At 51.7% G+C, this 21,483-nt stretch overlaps 2 protein-coding genes across 2 annotated transcripts in view; both read left to right on the plus strand.

Moving 5' to 3' along the window:
- LOC104635494 (protocadherin alpha-C2-like) overlaps positions 1-21,483 on the plus strand; it is a 172,756-nt gene that overhangs the window by 41,131 nt on the left and 110,142 nt on the right. The window lies entirely within an intron of this gene.
- Positions 8,330-11,006, plus strand: LOC142603893 (protocadherin alpha-8-like). The gene has a single exon (XM_075766863.1). It carries the CDS (start codon positions 8,370-8,372, stop codon positions 11,004-11,006), a length of 2,637 nt encoding a protein of 878 aa, XP_075622978.1. The 5' UTR covers positions 8,330-8,369.

A 21,483-nucleotide genomic window follows, 5' to 3' on the forward strand; every position in this document is an offset into this window, starting at 1 on the left:
TCTGGATCTTGAGATAGTGTGTGGTATTGAAATGGCCACAATGGGCTTTGAGGTTAGGAATATCTCGCACCAGAGACAATCCCTTGTGGTGCTGCCTTCCTGACGTAGGAAATGTGTTTCCTAAGAATTGGTGAGATGCAAACTGATGAACCTTTTGCTCCTTGTTGGGAAAGGTGTTGTGGGAGAGTAGCGCTTCAATCTGCTTCCTTTATGTTGTGGTGGGCATCTACCGGAGCTTGCACAGCCTTTGATGCTGCCATGATGGTGCTGTGATCCTCCTCAAGCACGATTTGTAAAGGGAGGTAAGGAGGAGGGTGTGACCACTTCCCCTACTTATGCACAGCTGTCCTGACGCCGTCTGTACGAATAGATGTGTAACATTTCCAATGTTGTCAGAGGTCCCCCGATGTGTAACATTTCCATGTGAGATAGCTGAAGCCTTGCAAAACAGGAAGGGTGAACTAGAGAGATTGTGCTGAACACTGAACACTGTGCATGTGATGCCATCTGTATGGGTTTTTTTCATCATGTTCTCATTGATGGGAACAGTTGTGGACTTGGGCTCCTGGCCAGAGAAGCGGTGTGATATATGCTGGCCTTTTTGATTTCTTTCAATATTTGCATCAGCAGCCACACGCTTACAGAAGCCCCAAGAATCCTTCATTTTAAACAACAAACAACCCCAACCAACCAACCAACCAACCAAAAACCCCTGATATGAAATCCCCAAAGCCACGTTCTCCTGCAGCATCGATATTACCCATTAGATCGGGTGCTTGTCAACGTTTAGGTTGTTCTTTCACAGCATGAAATCTATGCCATTGCCATTTAAACACCTTCAGAAAGAGTAGAGTGTCTGCTGGACACAGTCCATATATACCGTCCCTACGTTTTTTTGTGGTGTTCTTATCGATGGGAAGGGTCTACAAAAGCTGGAGTGAGCCCTGAGGTGGGAAAGGAAGCCATAGCATGTTGCAGAGGTGAATGTGGCAGTGGCACTGAGTAGGGCCTGGCCATTTCCTCACGTGAAGGGTTTGATATGGAGACCGCCTGGATCTTGAGGTAGTGTGTGGTATTGGAATGCCCACAATGTCTTTTGAAGTTATGACTGTCTCACACAGAAGACAGTCCCTTATGTTGCTGACTGCATGATGTAGGCGATGTGTTGGTAAGAGGGCATGAAATGCAGACTGTGGAATACTGTTGGATGAACATTTTCCCTCTTGCTTTGGGAGGGTAGCACTTCCCCCCTGCTGTCCTTGTGTAGTGTTGGGCATGTATAGCAGCTTTCCACGGCTGTTGATCTTGCCATGATGGACCCTTGTTCGTCCTCAGGCAGGATTTTTAAGGGCAGATGTAGAGGTCGGTGTAATCTTTTTGCTCTTGTCTTCCCCTACTTGTGCACTTGCGTAGTCAGCCTCGGTAGAGACGGCGTGTCATGTCGCGCACGGCTCGTTGTGATATTTGGGCGTATGCACCAAACCTTGCACAGCAGCCCAGCTCTGGTGTTCTACTGTAGATGTTCTCCCACCCAGCTGAGATTGTGAGCGCAACTGCACTTCAGCATTTGGTGTGGTTCTGTCCAAGAATAAGATTTCTGTGAACTGGGATCAGAGCTCTCACAAGTCCAGTCACAGATTCTTTAACAACTCCATTTCTATTTGAAATTGCTGAAAAGGCGCAAAGCATCCAGGTATCTGAGAGGACTCTAAGAGTCACACAGAGTGGGTTTGTGGCGCTCCATATATTCTTTGTGATAATCATAGAATCATAGAATGGTTTGGATTGGAAGGGACCTTAAAGATCATGTAGTTCCAACCCTCCTGCTGCGGGCAGGGACACCCTCCACTAGACCATGTTGCCCAAAGCCTCATCCAACCTGGTCTTAAAACGCTTCCAGGGATGGGGCATCCACAACCTCTCTGGGCAACCTGTGCCAGTACCTCACCACTCTAAGAGTAAAGAATTTCTTTCTAACATCTAATCTGAATCAACCCTCCTTCAGCTTAAACCCATTCCCCCTTGTCCTGTCACTACACTCCCTGATGAACAGTCCCTCTCCATCTTTCCTGTAGGCCGCCTTCAGGTACTGGAAGGCCACAATTAGATCTCCCTGGAGCTTTCTTTTCTCCAGGCTGAACAATCCTAACTCTCTCAGCCTGTTGTCATAGGAGAGGTGCTCCAGCCCTCTGATCAGCTTCATGGCCCTCCTCTGGACTCTCTCCAACAGCTCAATGTCTCTCCTGTACTGGGGCCCCCAGAGCTGGACGCAGTAGTCCAGGTGGGGTCTCACAAGAGTGGAGTAGAGGGGCAGGATCACCTCCCTCGACCTGCTGGTCACAGCTCTTTTGATGCAGCCCAGGACACGGTTGGCTTTCTGGGCTGCAAGTGCACACTGCCGGCTCATGTTGAGCTTCCCATCAATCAATACCCCCAAGTCCTTCTCCTCGGGGCTGCTTTCAATCCATTCCTTGCCCAGCCTATAGTCACGCTTGGGATTGCGCCGACCCACGTGCAGGACCTTGCACTTGGCCTTGTTGGACTTCATGCGGTTCGCATGGTCCCACCTCTCCAGCCTGTCAAGGTCCCTCTGGATGGCATCCCTCCCCCACAGCGTGTTGACCACACCACACAGCTTGGTGTCATCGGCAAACTTGCTGAGGGTGCACTTGATCCCATTGTCCATGTCACCGACAAAGATGTTGAACAGTGCCGGTCCCAGTACCGACCCCTGAGGAACGCCACTTGTCACTGTTCTCCACTTGGACATTGAGCCGTTGACCACAACTCTTTGAGTGCGACCGTCCAGCCAATTCCTTATCCACCGAGTGGTCCATCCATCGAATCCATGTCTCTCTAATTTAGAGACAAGGATGTCATGCGGGACAGTGTCAAATGCCCTGCACAGGTCCGGGTAGATGACATCAGTTGCCCTTCCCTTATCCACTGACACTGTAACCCCATCATAGAAGGCCACCAAATTTGTCAGGCACGACTTGCCCTTAGTGAAGCCATGTTGGCTGTCACCAGTCACCTCCTTATTTTCCATGTGCCTGAGCATAGTCTCCAGGAGGGTCTGCTCCATAATCTTGCCTGGCACAGAGGTGAGACTGGCCGGCCTGTAGTTCCCTGGGTCTTCCTTTTTTACCCTTCTTAAAAATGGGGCTTATGTTCCCCCTCTCCCAGTCAGCGGGAACTTTGCCAGACTGCCAGAACTTCTCAAATATGATGGAGAGTGGCCTGGCCATTTCATCCGCCAGTTCCCTCAAGACCCGCAGATGCATCTCATTAGGTCCCATGGACTTGTGCACCTTCAGGTTCCCTAAATATTCCTGAACCTGATCTTCTCCTACAGTGGGCGGTTCTGCATTCTCCCAGTCCCTGCCTTCTGCGACCTGGGCAGTGTGGCTCAAGCATTTGCCAGTGAAGACTGAGGCAAAGAAGTCATTGAATACCTCAGCCTTCTCCATATCCTGGCTAACCAGGTCACCCGTTTCGTTCCGGAGAGGACGTGCATTTTCCCCCTAACATACCTAGAGAAGCTTTTCTTGTTGTCCTTGACATCCCTGGCCAGACTAATTTCTGTCCGGGCTTTGGCTTTCCTAACCTGCTCCCTGGCTGCTCGGACAGTTTCTCTGTATTCTTCCCAGGCTACCTGCTCCTGCTTCCACCTTCGGTAGGCTTCCTTTTTTTGTTTGAGTTTTTCATGAGGGAAGGTGAGGATGTGGAAAGGCCTGGGTCACACTCAGAGAGGCTTTTAGAGCTGGGTGTTGTGGTTTTACCCCAGCCAGCAGCTGAGCACCACACAGCCACTCGCTCGCTCCCCCCCATCGGGATGGGGGAGAGAATTGGAAAAGTTAAAGTGAGAAAACTTGTGGGTTGAGATAAAGACAGTTGAATAGGTAAAGCAAAAGCTGCACACACCAGCAAAGCAAAGCAAGGAATTAATTCACCACTTCCCATGGGCAGGCAGGTGTTCAGCCATCTCCAGGAAAGCAGGGCTCTGTCACGCGTAACGGTTACTTGGGAAGACAAATGCCATCACTCTGAACGCTGCCACTCCCCCCAAGCTCCTTATAAACTGAGCATGTCGTCATACGGTATGGAATATCCCTTTGGTCAGTTTGGGTCACCCGTCCTGTCTGTGTCTCCTCCCAACTTCTTGTGCACCCCAAGCCATCCCGCTGGCAGGGTGGTGCGAGAAGCAGAAAAGGCCTTGGCTCTGTGTAAGCACTGCTCAAACATAGGTCCCTAGAACAAAAACATCTCTATATTATCAACGCTGTTTCCAGCACAAATCCAAAACATATCCCCACGCTAGCTACTCTGAAGAAAATTAACCCTCTCAGCTGAAAGCAGGACACTGGGGCATGGTCTTGTGGTGGAGCAATGTCTGGGTATTGTGGCGGTGATGATGCTGAGTGGCACTGAGTAGGGCCTGGGCATGCATCACGGGGTGGGTGGCCTTGAGCGGGGGAGAATCTTGCCTGAGGGAAATGGAGATGCTGGGTAGAACACAGTCTGTGTCATTGGGGAGGAAACGGAGAGTGTCTGCTTCGCTGGAGATCTCATTTCCCATTGCATAAAATAGAGCATGCCAGCAGAAAACCTTGAGAAGAGTCCCAACATGCAGTGCTACTGGCCTGGGATCCTGTCAGGACCTCCAGAAGTTCTGCATATCTTTGCATCCCTGTCTCTGTGGTATTCCTGCCAGATGTGATGACATCTGTCATACTTGCTTGTAATCACTTTTGTTTGGATCTGGAATGTTGTTGGTCTAACAGAAAGTTTTCCAAATTTGGATCATGCTGCCACCCTTCCCTCCTTGGTTATCATCTGCCTTGCTGGGGAGGGGAAGAAGTGCTCTCCATATTGGAGATGTTGTCAAACCTGGTGTTTCAGTATGGTGGGATGGGAATCACTGATTTTCTTCTCTTCTCTTCTCTTCTCTTTGCAAAAACTCACACCCCTTTGTTTTTTCTTCTGTTAAGCTGGCAGTGTGTTGGTAATATTGGATGTGATGCAGACCGCTGAATTTTGGCAGCTGTCAGGCAGCAGAGATTCAGGTGGTTTGCCATCAGTGTGTGGGGGGGGCACATTTTCCACTCTCCTGAGCTGAGCTTGATGTTGAGAGAATGCCCTTAGCTTTCATGTCTCCCTCTTGCTTCCCTTGTGATAGACGTGTGTAAGGGAGCAGGGTGCACTCTCCAGCGTTTTCAAGGCTTTGGCAGAACATGAGTATTTTTTTTTCTTTTGTGTCCAGCTCCCCCAGCAATCTCTATCTTTTCACACTGAGTGAAATCATCCTTTGATCCAGTTCTTCTGTCTCGATGGGGTTTTTTATTACTTTGATTAAGCAACGAGTGATGCTCCAGGGAAGTGACTCATACCTAAAGAAGATGTATTTTGAGAAACAGATGCACTGTTACTCCTGTTTAGTTGTGGTGTCTTCATGTTGGATGGTTTGAAGGTTGCCTGGCTTGTAGTGACTGTAGCTTTGGACAAGCAAAGCACCATTGCCTGCTCTTGTTCCTTTCCTGCTGCTTCCAGGCCCAGTGTGATCAGGCAGCAAGAAGCACGGCTGGTGGAGGGACTGCAATGCATTTCGTGGAGTGAATGTGTTGGGAGGCAAGGGGATGTTCTCAGTTGAAATGTCATGGTGTTAGCTTCACGGCTTTTGTTTAGCTGCGTGATGGGTGGATCCTGCTGATGAGGAGAGGTATTCCATGGGGATTAACGGTCATGGGTGCCGAGGTTCTTGGTGTGTTGTTGTGGCAGAGCATGCCTGCCTGAAAGGGAAAGCAAGAGCCTGACATTCATTGTGCGGGTGGAAAATGAGGCCAGAAGAATTAAGATATATGAAGAGTGCTTGGGAGCTGTGGTTGCCTCGTGCTTCTTCAGCCTTCATGGATTGTTGTGCTGCTCTGTTTTGGGTTTAAGCTCCCACGGGAAAGACTCCCTTGTGTTGTTTGGAGTCACTGGAGCCTGTTTGCACAGATGCCCAAGTACCTGGGTCTTGGGCTTTTGTTTCCGAGGGTGGTGGATTTTGTACCAATGCAGCAGAGCTGTTCTTTGCCATATGATCACCTTGCTCTGTTATTTGCTGGGTCCTTGAGTGGAACGGAGGCTGAAGACTGAAGGAGGCCTCCTTCCTGAAGGGATGAGAAGTTGCCTGTGGATGGGTGGGAGGAAAGCAGGAAGGTTGTTCTCTGTCTAGAGGGATGGAAGGTAGAAGGGAAGAGGAATGAGAGCTCTTGCCAAAGGGCATGTCTGTACTCCATGGCGAGTGTGGTGGTGACCTTTTAAAAATATTTTGGTAACAGGAAAATGAATGGAAGATACAAGGATGTGAGTCAAAGAGAATGGGAGGGGGGAATAAGGTGGGGCAAAACAGAATAACAACAACAAAGAAACAAAGGAGAGAGGAAGGAAGAGGAAAAGGCAGAAAGAAGGGAAGGAATCCATGCAAGCAAGAGGGAAGCAAACAAGAAAGAAAGAAGATTCACCGAGGTTATCCCTACATGCTGAATGGAGTTGAGGACCAAGGATGCCAAGGGACACTGTGTAAGGATTGATGAAATGCAGTGAGGAAGAGGAAGGATAGCTCTTGCCTGAGGGTATTTCCATGTTTCATGATGAGTGTGGTGTAGACAATTAAAAAACATTTTGGTAAAGGAAAAAAAGAAGAGACGAGGATGGAAACAGAAGAGGAGGGGAGGCAAAGATAGGGCAGGGCATGAAAGAAAAAAGGAGTAGATGGAAAAGGAAAAGGAAAAGGGGGGGAGAGGAAGGAAGAGAGAAAAGAAGAGAAAGGAAGAAGGAAAGAGAAATATGGAGCAAAAGAAAGAAGGAAAGGATGGAATCTATGCCACTAAGAAGGAAGCAAGGAAGGAAGAACAAAAGAAAGACAGGAGAGAAGGGAAGGAAGAGACGACGGAGGATATCACCAGTATGCACTGACAGTATCTTGACACAGTGACAGGAGTGGAGGACCTCGGCATCCTCGGTACACGGGGACACTGAGTAAGGCTTGTGGAAGAATGGTGAGGAAGAGGAGTGAGAGCTCTTGCTTGAGGGAAGACGAGTGTGCTTCATTACAAGTGTGCAGTAGATATTTCAAAAACGTTTTGGTTAAGAAGAACAAGAAAAGAAGAGGCAACACGGCTCGGCCGTGTTTCTATAAATGAAAGTGGTTAGGATGCAAATATAAGGCGATTAGGGGAAGGGAAGGGAAGGGAAGGGAGAAGAGAAGAGAAGAGAAGAGAAGAGAAGAGAAGAGAAGAGAAGAGAAGAGAAGAGAAGAGAAGAGAAGAGAAGAGAAGAGAAGAGAAGAGAAGAGAAGAGAAGAGAAAGCAGCAGGAAAAGAAAGGAAAAGAGAAAAGAACAGATAGAGAAAGAAAAAGAGTATGGCAGAAAGGAAAAAATGGGAGAAGGGAAAGAAGAAGAAAGAATTTATGGAAGTGAAAAGAAAGAAAGGAAGAAAGAAGAGACGACAGAGGACACGGACCGACGTTACCTCTGGACGCTGAGCGGAGCTGGTCCCTAACAGCCTCCCCCTTGGTTGGAGTCCCGCGCTCCGGCGCTGATGCCCCGTAATTAGCGCCGATGGCTCCGTCTTTGAGGGTGTCCGCCGCGGGGCCGGAGGCGACTGGGGAGGTGCGAGCGGGGGGAAAGAGAAGGGCAAGGGGAGTAAAGAATGGGGCACGTCAGGGCAAGAAGGGAAAGGAGAAGGAAGAGGAGGAACAGAAAAAAGAAAGACAAGGAGGGAAGATAAGGCAAGAGTGGAAGGTAGAAGACGGAGAGGAAAGAAGTAGGAATTAAGAAGAGAGAGAAATGAAGAGAGAATGGTAGGAAGAAAGAAAAAAGAAAGGAAGAAAGATGAAGAGGGAGAGAAAAGAATCTAAGGAAGGAAAAGGAGAAGGAAGAAACGGAAGAAGAAGAGAAGAGAAAAAAGGAAAGTGAAATGAAGAAAGAATGAGGAGGACGGGAAGAAAGGAAGTAAGGAAGGAATCTCTGCAAACCCAAAGCAAGGAAGGAACGAAAAAGACATAAGGGGGTGAGGCAAGAGGAAAATAAAGAAGGCCAAGAAAGAGTGGAAGGGAAGGAGGAGACGGGAGAGGAGATGAGCAGGACGGGTGCGGAGGCGCGGAGGCGCGGTGGGGAGCGTGTGAGTCGTCGGAGCAGCACACGGTGTCGCTGCAGGCTCAGAAACGGCGGTGAGCGTCTCCGCGGCTCCGCCCCGGTGCGGCGGAGAGCCCGGCTGTGAGCGCGGGGGGGCGGCGCGGCTCGGGGCGGGCAGTTGAGCGGGTGCGTGCGTGCGTGCGGCGGCGGTGAGCCGTGCGGGGCCCGTGCGGGTGTCGGCGGGGGCGATGGTCGTGTGTTGGGGGCCCGTGTTGCGGGTGCTGGTGCTGCAGGCGGCCTGGGCGCTGGGCGGCGGTCAGGTGCGGTACTCGGTGCCGGAGGAAGCGAAGGCCGGGACGGTGGTGGGCCGGCTGGCGCAGGACCTGGGCCTGGAGGCGGGCGAGGCGGAGGCGCGGCGGCTGCGGCTGGTGGCGCAGGGCCGTCGGGCGAGCGTGGAGGTGAGCGGGGCGAGCGGGGCGCTGGTGGTGAGCTCGCGGCTGGACCGGGAGGAGCTGTGCGGGAAGAGCGCGCCGTGCGCCCTGCGCCTGGAGGTGCTGGTGGAGCGGCCGCTGCGCGTCTTCCACGTGGAGCTGGAGGTCACCGACATCAACGACAACGCCCCGCTCTTCCCCGCCGCACGCAAAAACCTCAGCATCGCGGAATTCACCACGCTGCCGGGGTCTCGGTTCCCGCTGGAGGGCGCGTCGGATGCCGATGTCGGAGCCAACGCGCAGCTCTCCTATACACTCAGCCCCAGCGAGCACTTCTCTCTGGATTTGGAAACGCCAAATGAACGAAATATTGTACCCGATCTTGTTTTAACGAAAGCTCTGGACCGCGAGACGATGCCTGTGCACCGTTTGGTGGTGACGGCGAGTGACGGGGGCCGTCCGCCGCTGACGGGCACGGTGGAGCTGGTGATCTCGGTGCTGGACGTGAACGACAACGCGCCCCAGTTCAACCAGTCGGTGTATAAAGTGCAGCTGCCGGAGAGCGCTGCGGAGGGGACGCTGGTGGCGCGGGTGAACGCCACGGATCCGGACGAGGGAATTAACAGTGAGTTGACTTACTCGGCGACCAACTTCATTCCGCTGAGTGGAAGGGATGTGATTACAGTCAACCCGAAGACGGGAGAGATCCGTCTCACGGGTTCCCTGGACTTCGAAGAAGTCAGTATATTTCATTTTCGTGTTGAAGCAAGAGATAAGGGGACGCCGCCTTTGTCGGGTCACTGCAAGGTGGAGCTGGAGGTGCTGGACGTGAACGACAACGCGCCGGAGGTGTGGGTGACGTCGCTGTCGGTGCCGGTGCCGGAGGACGCGGCGGCGGGGACGGTGGTGGCGCTGCTGAGCGTGTCGGACCGGGACTCGGGGGCGAACGGGCGGGTGCGCTGCGCGGTGTGGCCGGCGTCGCCGTTCGGGCTGGTGGCGACGTTCGCGGGCTCGTACTCGCTGGTGCTGCGGGAGGCGCTGGACCGGGAGCGGGTGTCGGAGTACGAGGTGGAGGTGCGGGCGGAGGACGGCGGGTCGCCGCCGCTGCGCGCCAGCCGCGGGGTGCGCGTGCCGGTGTCGGACGTGAACGACAACGCGCCGTCGTTCGCGCAGGCCGTGTACACGGTGCTGGCGCGGGAGAACAACGCGGCGGGCGCGGAGCTGGCGCGGCTGTGGGCGCGGGACCCGGACGAGGCGGGCAACGGTCGGGTGAGCTACTCGGTGGCGGAGGGCGTCGTCGGGGGCGCGTCGTCGGGCGTGGCGCGTCGCCCGGCGTCGAGCTACGTGTCGGTGGACGCGGAGAGCGGTCGGCTGTGGGCGCTGCAGCCGTTGGACTACGAGGAGCTGCAGGTGCTGCAGTTCGAGGTGCGGGCGGTGGACGCGGGGGAGCCGCCGCTGTGCGGCAACGCCACGGTGCAGCTGTTCGTGGTGGACGAGAACGACAACGCGCCGGCGCTGCTGCCGCTTGCGGGCGGGGGTGCGGGCGTCGGGGCCGCGGGCGAGGCGGCGTCGGGGCCGGTCTCGGGGGCGCTGTGGGCGTGGGCGGCGTGGGGGGCGCCGGCGGGGCAGGTGGTGGCGAAGATCCGCGCGGTGGACGCGGACTCGGGCTACAACGCGTGGCTGCGCTACGAGCTGTGGGAGCCGCGGGGGAAGGGCCCGTTCCGCGTGGGGCTGTACAGCGGCGAGGTGAGCACGGCGCGGGCGCTGGAGGAGGCGGACGGCCCGCGGCAGCGGCTGGTGATCGTGGTGCGGGACCACGGGGAGCCGGCGCGCTCGGCCACGGCCACGCTGAGCGTGTCGCTGGTGGAGGGCGCCGAGGCGGCGCTGGCGGCCGCGGGCTCGTCGTCGTCGTCGTCGTCGCCGGGGGCGGGGGCGGGGCTGCGGCCGGCGGAGGGCGGCGCGGCGGCGGCGGCGGCGGCGGCGGCGACGAACGTGTGGCTGGTGGTGGCCATCTGCGCGGTGTCGAGCCTGTTCCTGCTGGCGGTGGTGCTGTACGGGGCGTCGCGGTGGGCGCCGCGGGCGGCCGTGCTGTCGGGGCCCGGGCCGGCGACGCTGGTGTGCGCCAGCGAAGTGGGGAGCTGGTCGTACTCGCAGCGCCAGAGCCGGAGCCTGTGCGTGGCGGACGGCGCGGGCAAGAGCGACCTGATGGTTTTCAGCCCCAACTTCCCGCCGCCGCCGCCCGGCCCCGCGGCGAAGGAGACGCAGCCGGAGCCGCCCGCTCTGCTGGACACGGTCAGTGGCCCTCCCTTCCTCGCCCCTTCCTCGCCCCTTCTTCCTCTCCCGACGCCCCTTGGCCCGACGCCCCCTTGTCGTCCGCGCCCTGGGCAGGCGCTGGTGGGAGCCGGGCTCGCCGCCCGTGGGCGTGCGGGCGGTGGGTGCTTGGCGGGTGCTTAAGGATCTGAATGGCGCCTTTGCAGCTGCCTTCGCGTCCTTGCCGGAGCCCTCCACCCCGCCCCCCCCCCACCTCCCCGCTCTTGTTTTGCGGTAATGTGATACCTCTGTGGGGGTTTTTGTGGTGCTCTCATTGAAGGGAAGGGTCTGTAAAAGTCAGATTGAGCCTTGGTCTGGGCAATGAAACAGTGGCATGTCGCAGAGGTGACTGTGGCAGGGGCACTGTGTAGGGACTGGGCATCTCTTGGTGTGAAGGGGTATTGTGAGCAGTGAGAAGAATTGTCTGCGGGAGCTGGAAATCCTTGGCAAGACCATGGACTGTGTCATAAGAAGACAAGCATGGGAGATGATGTGCTTGTCTTAACACAAGCACATCAGAGTGGGGAATGGAGAATGGCTAGAGGAAAGCATGAGACAGAATGACCATGGAGTGTTGTTTTACAGGATCTATTTCCAGACTTCCAAGGGTCTGGATTTGGAGGCCTTCTGGATCCTGAGATAGTGTGTGGTATTTCAATGGCCCACAGTGTCTTCTGAGATTTTGAATATCCTGCACCTGAGACAGTCCCTTATGCTGCTGCTTGTCTGACGTAGGTGACGAGTTGGTAAAGAGGGAGTGACATGCTAACTGCAGGATATGTCTGATGACCATTTTCTCTCTTGCTTTGGGAAAGGTGTTGTGGGAGGGTAGCGCTTCAATATGCTGGCCTTGTGTAGTGCTGGGCATCTATAGCAGCTTTCCACAGCTCTTGATCTTGCAATGATGGATCCTTGCTCCTCATCAGGCAGGACTTTTAAGGGCACATAGGGAGGTGGGTATTATCTTTGTGCTCCTGACTTCCCCTACTTGTGAACTTGCACTGTTGACCTCAGTAGAGATGTTGTATCATTACACGTGGCTCATTCTGATATGTGGATGTACATGACAGTCCCGGCACAGCAGCCCAGCTCTGGTTTTCTGTGGTAGAAATTCTGCCACTCAGTTGATATTGTGCATGCGCTGGCGCTTTGGTTCTCCTGAAGACTAAAATAGGTGCGGCTTGGGATCAGAGCTGTCACAGCTCTAACCACAGAATCTTTAAGAACTCTACAGTGCAGCTCTGTGGTGTTTCTGTCTGAAACTGCTGAGAAGACACAGAGCTTTCATGGTGAGGTTCATTCACCTGGGAAGAGCCTGCCAGACCGTGAGTGGCTTTGCATGCCCTTGTATGTTCTTTGTGCTGATCACAAGAGAAGGTGAGGATGTGGAAAGGCCTGGGTCATGCCCAGAGTGTTTTTTAGAGCTGGAGCATGTTATTGTGGTGGAGCAATGTCTGGGTATTGTGGCAGTGGTGCTCCTAGTAGCATGCAGTAGTGCCCAGGCGAGTGTCACTGAGAGGATGACTTTGAGGGGGGAAGAATCTTGCCAGAGGGAAATGGAGATGCTGGGTAGAACACTGTCTGTGTCATTGGGGAAGGACTGGAGAATGTCCGCTTAGCTGGAGATCTCATTTGCCATGGTGTGTCACAGAGGATGCCAGTAGAAGACCTTGAGAAGAGGCCTGACACAGAGCTGCTTGGTCTGCGGGATCCTCTCAGGACCTCCAGAAGTTCTGCACACCCTCACACCCTTTTGTCCTCTGTGGCATTCCTGTGTGATGTGACGACATCTGCCATAGGCTCTTTTAATAATTTGCTCCTTGAATGTGGCACGGTGTTGGTCAGCCAGAAGGTTTTTGAAATTTGGGTCACTTTTATCTGCCTTCTTGAAAGCTCTCCTCAGTCATCTCTCTGCTCATCTCCCTTCTTAGGGAGGGGAAGGAGTGGTCTCCAAGAAGTTGGCAAATCTTGCATTTCAATAGAGTGGAATGGTTTGGTTTTGTTTTCTTCTCTCAGCAAAAATTCCCACCCTTTTGGTTTTTCTTCCTGCACATTGAGAATGTGTTGGTAACAGTGGATGAGAGGCAGACAGTACAATTTTTGCATGTCTCTGGTTGCAGAGCTTTGGGCTGTTTGCCCTCAGTGTGGGAGATGGCATTTCCACTCTCCTGAGCTAAGGTTGATGCTGAAAGGATGTCCTTAGCTTTCAGGTCTTCCTTCTGCTTCCCCTGTGATAGAAGTGCGTAAGGGAGCGCTGTGCACTGTCCAGTGATTTTGAGGGTCTTGTAGAACATAAGTAATTTTTTTTCTGTTCAGGTTCCCCAGAAATATCTGATAGTGTTAAGTGAAAATGTGCCTTAAGCCAATTCTCCTGTCCTGAAAATGTTTCTTATTCTGAAGAAGCAACCCGTGATGCTACAGGTAAGTCAATGACACCTGAAGAAGATGTGTTTGAGAAACAGATGTACTTTTGTTCCTTCTCTGGCATGGTGTCTTCATGTTGGATCGACCAAATGTTGCCTGGATTGTAATGCCTGTAGGTTTGGACCAGCAAAGCACCACTGCCTGCTCTTGTTCCTTTCCTGCTGCTTCCAGGCACAGCTTGCTGTGAGCTGGTGGCAGCAAGCACGGATGGAGGAGGGACCCCAATGCATTTCACACAGTGGATGTCTTGGGTGTTGAGGGAATGTTGTCAATGAACATGTTGTGGTGTTTCCTTTGTGGATTTTGTTTGGCTCATGGTGATGAGTGAGATGTATTCTGTGGGGAATACTGCTCATGGGTACTGAGGTTCTTGGTGTGTTATTCTGGCAGTGCATGCATGCCTGAAAAGAAAGCAAGAGCTTGACATTGATTGTGCAGGTGGAAAATGAGGTCAGAAGATCAGCTCTTCATCAATATACATGAAGAGTGCTCAGGAGCTGTGGTTCCCCGATGCCGTTTTAGCCTTTGTGGAGGATTGTTCTACTGGTCTCTGATGCATTAGACTTCCCAGAGGAAAGAGTCCCTTGTGTTGTTTAGAGTCATTGGAGCCTGCTTACACAGATGTCGAAGTACTTGGGGCTTGGCTGGGTTTCTGAGGGTGATGGGTTCTTTTCTGATGTAGCAGAAGGGTTGTTTGCCATATAATTGCCTTGCTCTCTTATTTGCCGGGTCCTCGAGTGGACGGAATACTGAAGAGTGTCATCTTCTTCTGGAAGGGAAGGGAAAGAGGAGGTGCAGGTGCAGTCTGTCTGTCTTGCATACGCTGGAGAAAAGCTAGAAGTTTGTTCCCCATCCGGAGGCATGGAAGGCAAATGAGAACTCTTGCCAAAGGGCATGTCTGTACTTCAGGCAAGTGTTGTGTAGTCATGTGGAAAATATTTTGGTAAAGGGGAAAAAGAAGAGAAGGGACAAGGATGGAAAGAGATGAGAATGAGAGGCAAGGATAGGGCAGCACAGACCTGGAAAGAATAAGGAAGAGGAAGGGAAAAAAAAGAGGAAAATGAAAGGAGAAAAGGAAGAGAAAGGAAGAGAGTACTGAAGAGAAAGGGAGTGCCAAAGGGAAAGGAAGAAGGAAAGAACAAGAAAGGAAGCAGGAAATGAAGGAATCTGTGCAAGGAAAGCAGAAGCAAAGGAGAAAGAAATGAGGAAGGAAAAAGAAGGAAGGAAGAGATGATAAAGGAGATTACCAGCATGCACCGACATATCTTCATGGTTGCTGGAGTTGAGGACCTCGGCATCCTTGGTAGTCTGGGATGCTGTGTCAGGATTGATGAGAAGCGGTGAGGAAGAGGAAAGAGCTGAGGCCGTGCTCCATGGCAGGTGCTGTGTAGTCATATGGAAAACATGCTGGTAAAGTGGAGAAGAGGACAGGGATAAGAAAGGAGAAGTAAGGGGATAGAGAAGAGGAGGAGGGAGGGAACAACAGAGAGAAAGCAAAATGAAGTATGAAGCAAACAATAGAGAGAAAGAAGATAAAGAAAGGAAGACATGATAAATGAGTTTCCTAGCATGCACCGACGCTATCACTTTACAAAGAAAGGAGGGTAGGGAGAAAAAGAAAGAAGGAAAGAGAAAGAAATAAGCAAGCAAGGAAGAAATGATGCAAGGAAGAAATAAAGGAAGATGAGAAAGAAGAGAAAGAAAGGACTAAATCATACAGGAGATTACCAGAACGCACCGATGTTATGTCTGGAAGCTGAGTGGAGCTAATCCAGTTCCACCTCCCCTGCCGTGGGCCATCACTAGAGCAGGTTGCTCAAAGCCCCATCTGACCTGGCCTTGAGAACTTTTTTTTTTTTTTTTAATTTTTTTTATTGCTTACTATTTTTACTGACTGTGGCTGGTGTGTGTATCAGATGTGGTTTCCTGATGAGAACTCTGTCCTCCTCCTCTTTGATTCTTCTCTGCAAGAGAAGTGATTCAAGCTGATAACCAAGACTTTACACCCTGGCATAATCTCCCTATTTTTACTTGCTTGACAGGTTTATTGTGAAAGTAGGGAAGTCAATGTGGACTTTTCCTATGGTCTTTTTCCATGTACATTGTACTTGGTGGAATAGTGCTAGGGCAGAGGAGTGCAAGCCAAGGCACATGTTAGAAACAGGAAATTTCTTTTTCTTTTCATGCTCCCCCTGTCTCCCAGGTTGTGGATTGATGTTCCTGACCAGAGAAGTAGCGTGAAATATGCTGGCCTGTTTTGATGCCCTTTCAATGTTTGTGTCAACAGCCACATCATTTCAAAAGTCATGGAAATCTTCTTTTTATTGAAAACAAACAATCAAACCCCCAAAACTCAAAACCAAGGAACTGCCCCTCCCTAACAAAACCCAGTCAACTTCTCCGACACACTTGGTATCATCCCTTGCAGTGCTGTGCTCATCAACATTTTGGTTTTTCCCTCAGAGTATGCAATCAATTCCATTGCTGTTTAGAGCTGTCGTGGCATCACCTTCAGAAAGAGTCTTGCTCCCAGGCGTGCCACATTTCCATCTGAGACAGCTGAAGCTTTGTCAGATGTGAAGGCTCAGGTGCAGCGAGTCTGGGGGACACTGTGTATGTGATACCTCTGTGTGTTTTTTGTGGTGCTCTCGTTGCTGGGAAAGGTAAGAAAAGTCAGATTGAGCCTTGACGTAGGAAAGGAAACGGGCCTGTCGCAGAGGTGAATGTGGCAGTCGCCTGGCCCTTACCTGATGTGAAGGGTGACCTTGATCAGTGGGAAGAGTTGTCTGTGGGAACTGGAAGTCCTTGGAGAGACCGTGGGCCATGTCCCAAGAAGACAAGCATGGGAGATGATGTGCTTGTCTTGAGAACACGTGTCTGGGAGTGGGGAATGGAGGCTGCCTAGAGGACAGCCTGAAGGGAGGATGGGCATGGAGTGTTCTTGCCCTGGCTCCTTTTGCAGGCTGCAAGCGTCTGGATTTGGAGGCCGCCCGGATCTTGAGATAGTGTGTTTTATTGAAATGCCCACAGTGTTGTCTGAGGTTATGAATATGTCGTCCATTGTGTTGCTGTGTTCCTGACGTAGGCGATGTGTTGGTAAGAAGGGGTGACATGCAGACTGTGGAATACTGTCTGATGAACATCTTCACTGCTGTTTTGGGAGAGGTGGTGTGGGTGGGTAGAGCTTCATCCTGCTGTCCTTATGTTGTGGTGGGCATCTGCAGGAGTTTCCGCAGCCATTGATGTTGCCATGATGGTTTCTTGATCCTCCTCAGGCAGGATTTGTCAGGGGAGGTAAGGAGGAGGGTGTGACCTTTGGGCGCCCGACTTCTCCTGCTTGTGCACTTGCACAGGTGGCCTCAGTAGAGATGCTGTGTCCTCTTGTCAGTGTTAACTCATTCTGCTAGGTGCATGTACATGCCAAGCCCCGCACAGTAGCCCAGCTCAGGTGTTCTATGGTACAAATTCTCCCACCCAACTGATACTGTGCGTGCCCTTTGCTTCAGCGTTTGGTGTGGTTCTCTCCAAGAAGAAATTGCTTGTGGACTGGGACCAGAGCTGCCACAGCTCTAATCAAAGAATCTTTTAAAGCGCTAATGTGCAGCTCTGTGGTGTTTCCATTTGAGATTCCTGAAAAGGCAAAAGGATTCAGGGTGAAGTTCATGCATCTGGGAGGATTCTGCCAGACAGTGTGTGGCTTTGCAGCCCTCCATATGTTCTTTGTTCGAATCGTGTGGGAAGGTGAGGATGTGCAAAGGCCTGGGTCATGCTTAGAACAGAGTTTGGAGCTGGAGCATGCTATTGTGTTGGAGCAGTGTCTGGGTCTTGTGACAGCATTCCGGCAAGTGGCAGCGAGGAGGGGCGGGCATGTGTCATGGAGAGGGTGAGTCTGAGCGGGGGACAGTCTTGTCTGATGGAAATGGAGATGCTGGGTAGAACACGGCCTGTGTCATTGGGGAAGAAGTGGAGAGTGTCTGCTTAGCTGTGGAGATGCCATTTCCCATGGCGTGGGATAGAGCATGCCAGTAGAAAACCTTGAGAAGAGGCCCAGCGCACAGGGCTACTTTCCCGCGATCCTCTCAGGACCTCCAGAAGTTCGGCATATCTCGGGGTGCTGTTGTTCTTTGTAGTATTTCTGCTTGTGAAGACATCTACCACGCATGATTTAATCACTTGGTTTTGACGTGGGCTGTTGCTGGTCACACAGAAGCTTTTCCACGCTTGGATCATGCTGCCAGCCCTCTCTGAAACTCTCTTTGGTTACCTCTGTGCTCTTACTCTTGTGAGGCAGGGGAAGGAGTACTCTCTGTATTCAAGATGTTGGCAAACCTTGCATTTCAGTACAGCGGAACAGCATCGCTTTGGTTTTCTTCTCTCCTCTCACCAAAACCTCCCACCCTTTTGGTTTTGCCTTGTCTCACATTGTCAATGTGTTGGTAACAGTGGATGAGATGCAGGCTGTTGAATTTTGGCAGCTGTCAGGTGGCAGATGTTGGGTGCTTTCCCGTCGTTGTGGGGGATGGCTTTTCCACTCTCTGGAGCCAAATTTGACGTTAAAAAAGTGTCCTCAGCTTTCAAGTCTCCTTTGTACTTCCCCTGTGATGCATAAAGGGCACTATGCACTCTCCAGTTTTTACAGAACCTGAGTAATTTTTTCTGCCCAGCTTCCCCAGAAGCACTTTTTATCCTTGAAAACCAGTTCTCCTGTCTTGAAAATACTGCTTTTCTGAAGAAGCAACCAGTGATGCTACAGGTAAGTTGCTTCAGACATAAAGTGGATGTGTTTGCAAGACAGATGTACTTTTGTTCCTGTTTAGTTGTGGCATCTTTATGTTGGATCAACGGAATGTTGCCTGGATTGTAATGGCTGTAGGTTTGGACCAGCACAGCAGCACTGCCTGCTCTCCAGGCACAGCGTGAGCAGGCAGCAGCAAGGACAGATGGAAGAGGGACCCCAGTGCATTTCTTTGGATGTGTTGGTCATCGAGGAGATGTTCCCATTAAAAAATGTTGTGGTGTTTCCTTCATGGCTTTTGTTTTGCTATGTGGCATGTGGATCGTGGTAATGGTGGGGAGGTATTCCAAGGGGGCTAAATCCCTTGGGTAAGAAGGTTCTTGGTGTGTTATTCTGACAGTGCATGCCTGCCAGAACAGGAAAGCAAGAGCTTGACATTCAGCATCTTCATAGCTCTTGACATAGCGCTTCATCAAGGTATATGAAGAGTGTGCTCTCTCTGCAGTGGAGCTGTAGTTGCTTGGTGCCTTTTCAGCCTTCTTGGAGGATTGTCATACCGTCTGTGATGGGTTTGAGTTTCCAAAGGAAAGACTCCTCTGCATTGCTTGGCATCTTTGAGGCTGTTTGCATGGATGTCCAAGTACCTGGGGCACTTGGAGTGGCACTCGTAGAGTGTGGTCTTCTTCATGAAGGGAAGGGGCAGGGGCCGTCTGTCTGTCCATCTTTCATAGACTGGAGGAAAGCATGAAGGGTGTTCCTTCCAGGGAAGAGGAATGAGAGCTCTTGCCAGAGGGCGTGTCAGTGCTTCATGTCAAGCTTCCTGTCAAGCATGGTGTGGTCATTTAGAGAAAAATTTGATAAAGGAGACAGAAAAGTAGACTTGTATTCCTTGCCAGAGAAGTGGCACGATGTACGCTGGCCTGTTTTGATGTTCTTTCAGTATTGGTACCAGCAGGCACAACATGCAAAATCCTCAGACGTTTTTTATGTTATTTAAAACCCCCAAATAACAAAACCCACCAAAACAAACAAAAACCCCAAACCCATATCAAATTGTCCTGTGCAGTATATATCATCCATTGGAGTTCTGTGCTCATAGAAATTTGGGTTGTTCTCTCGCAGCACGAAACCAATGCCATTGCCATTGGAGCTGCCCTGACATCACTTTTAGAAAGCGTACTGCTCTCCAGCGTGTAACATTTCCACCTGAGATAGCTGAAGCATTGCCAAACGTGAAGGATCAGCTGCAGTGAGTCTGCTGGACACGGTGTGTGTGTGTTTTTGTGATGCTCTCATTGATGGGACGGGTCTATAATATAAAGTCGGACTGAGCCTTGAGTTTGGAAATGTAACGGTGTCATGTCCTAGAGGTGAATGTGGCAGTGGCCCGGAGCGGGGCCTGGCCATCTCTTGGTGTGAAGGGTGACCATGAGCAGTGGGAAGAGTTGCGTGCAGGAATTTGAAATCCTTGGGAAGACGATGGGTGATGTCATAAGAAGACATGGTGTGCTAGCAAGATCCTTCAGTGTGCTCCACAATGTGCTGAGTACAGTGGAACACATTTGAAACATCTCTATACAAATGCGTGGAGCATGAGGAATGAAGAAGAGGAGCTAGAAGCTTTGTCCCAGTCCCAGAGCTACGACATCATTGATGAAACCTGGTGGGATGATCCTGTGATGGGTGTGCTGTGATGGATGATTATAGGCTCTTGTGGAGGGATAGGCAGGTCAGGTGAGGTGGGGTGGTGGTGCTGTGTTTAAGGGAGGACTTGGATTGTATGGAGCTTGCAGTTGGCGACGACACGGTTGAGCGCCGCTGGGTAGGGATTAAGGGAAAAGCAACTAAGGCGGATGTTGTTGTGGGAGTCCACTATCAACCACCCAGCCAGGATGACCACACCAATTAATTATTCCAGAAGGAATTAAGGGCTATCCCTAGATCAGCTGCCCGTGTCCTTTTGTGTGATTTTAACATCCCAGCGGTCAGCTGGGAATATCATGCAGCAGACACAAGCAGGTGCAGGAAATTCCTGCAGCATGTTGAAGATAACTTCTTGGTGTAGGTACTAAGGGAGCTGCCCAGAAAAGGTGCCCTCCTGGCTTTGTTGTTTGTACGCAGAGAAGTAGTCGTGCGTAAAGTGGTGATTGGTGGCTGTCTTGGTCACGGTGACCGTGAAGTAGTTGCGTTTCAAGTTGTTGGCCACAGGAGAAGAACTGCCAGCAAAACTTTGGCCCTGGATGTGGGGAGAGCAGACTTGGGGCTGCTGAAGGAGATCAGGAGGTCAGTGAGGTCCCCTGGGAATCTGCTTTTGAAAGTGTTTGAGTCCATGGATACTGGTCACTTTGCAGGAGCCATCTCTTAAGAGCGCAGGAGCAGGCAATTCCAAAGCGTTGGGAGTCAAGCAAGTGGGGGAGAAGGGTGGGTTGGCTGAGCAGGGATCTTCTTCTAGAATGGAAGTGGAAAAAGGAAGTTTATGGCCATTGGAGGCAAGGACAAGCCACACAGGCGGACCAGCGAGATGCAGTATGGACGTTGGAAGCAAGGACAGGTGACATGGGAGGACTACAGAGATGTTGTTTGCAACTGTTTGCAAGTTGTGTGGCCAAAGCTTGATGAGATTTCAAGCTGGCCGGCACTGTGAAGGAGAACAAAAAGGGCTTTTTAAAATATGTTAACAGTAAAAGGAGGATCAGAGAGAACGTCAGTCCGTTACTTGATGAGGTCGGTCACCTCACAAATTGGGATGTAGTCAAAGCAGAGATGTTTAATGCCACCTTCACCTCTGTCTTTAACACCAATGATGGGCCCTGGGACCGGCGGAGCCCTGTGTTGGAAGGCTGTGACTGGGGGAATGATAAACTCCCAGCCAACTCTGAACATGTTTGAGACTTGCTGCTGCAGCTGGAGGCACATGAGTAAATGGGGTTAGATCAGGCTGGCGGCCAGTCGCCAGTGGGATGCCACAGGGCTCAATTTTAGGGCCAGGGCTCTTTTTTGTTTCTAGAAATGATCTGTATGTAGGAGTTGAATGTACATTAAGTTGTCCAGTGCTACTAAATTAGGAGGAGCAGTGGACAGCATGGAGGGTAGAGAGGCCTTTCAGAGAGATCTGGATATAGAGTGCTGGGCAATCACCAGCCATATGAAATTTAACAAGAGCAAATGCTGGATTCTGCACCTGTGGCGGGGTAATCCTGGGGTAATCCCCGAATAGAAACTGGGGATTGAGAGGCTGGAGAGCAGCCCTGTGGAAAGCCATCTGGGGTTTTGGGTTGATGGCCAGTTGAGAAGGAGTCAACAGTGTGTCCTGGCAGCCAGAAGGGCCAACCGTATCCAGGGGTGCATCAAACAGAGCATTGCTAGCTGTTCAAGGGAGGTGATTGTCCCACTCTGCACTGCACTAGTGCGACCCCTCCTCGAGTACTGTGTGCAGTTGTGTGTGCCTCAATATAAGAAGGA

Source organism: Balearica regulorum, chromosome 14 (assembly GCF_011004875.1).
Source record: "Balearica regulorum gibbericeps isolate bBalReg1 chromosome 14, bBalReg1.pri, whole genome shotgun sequence".
Taxonomy (NCBI): Eukaryota; Metazoa; Chordata; class Aves; order Gruiformes; family Gruidae; genus Balearica; species Balearica regulorum.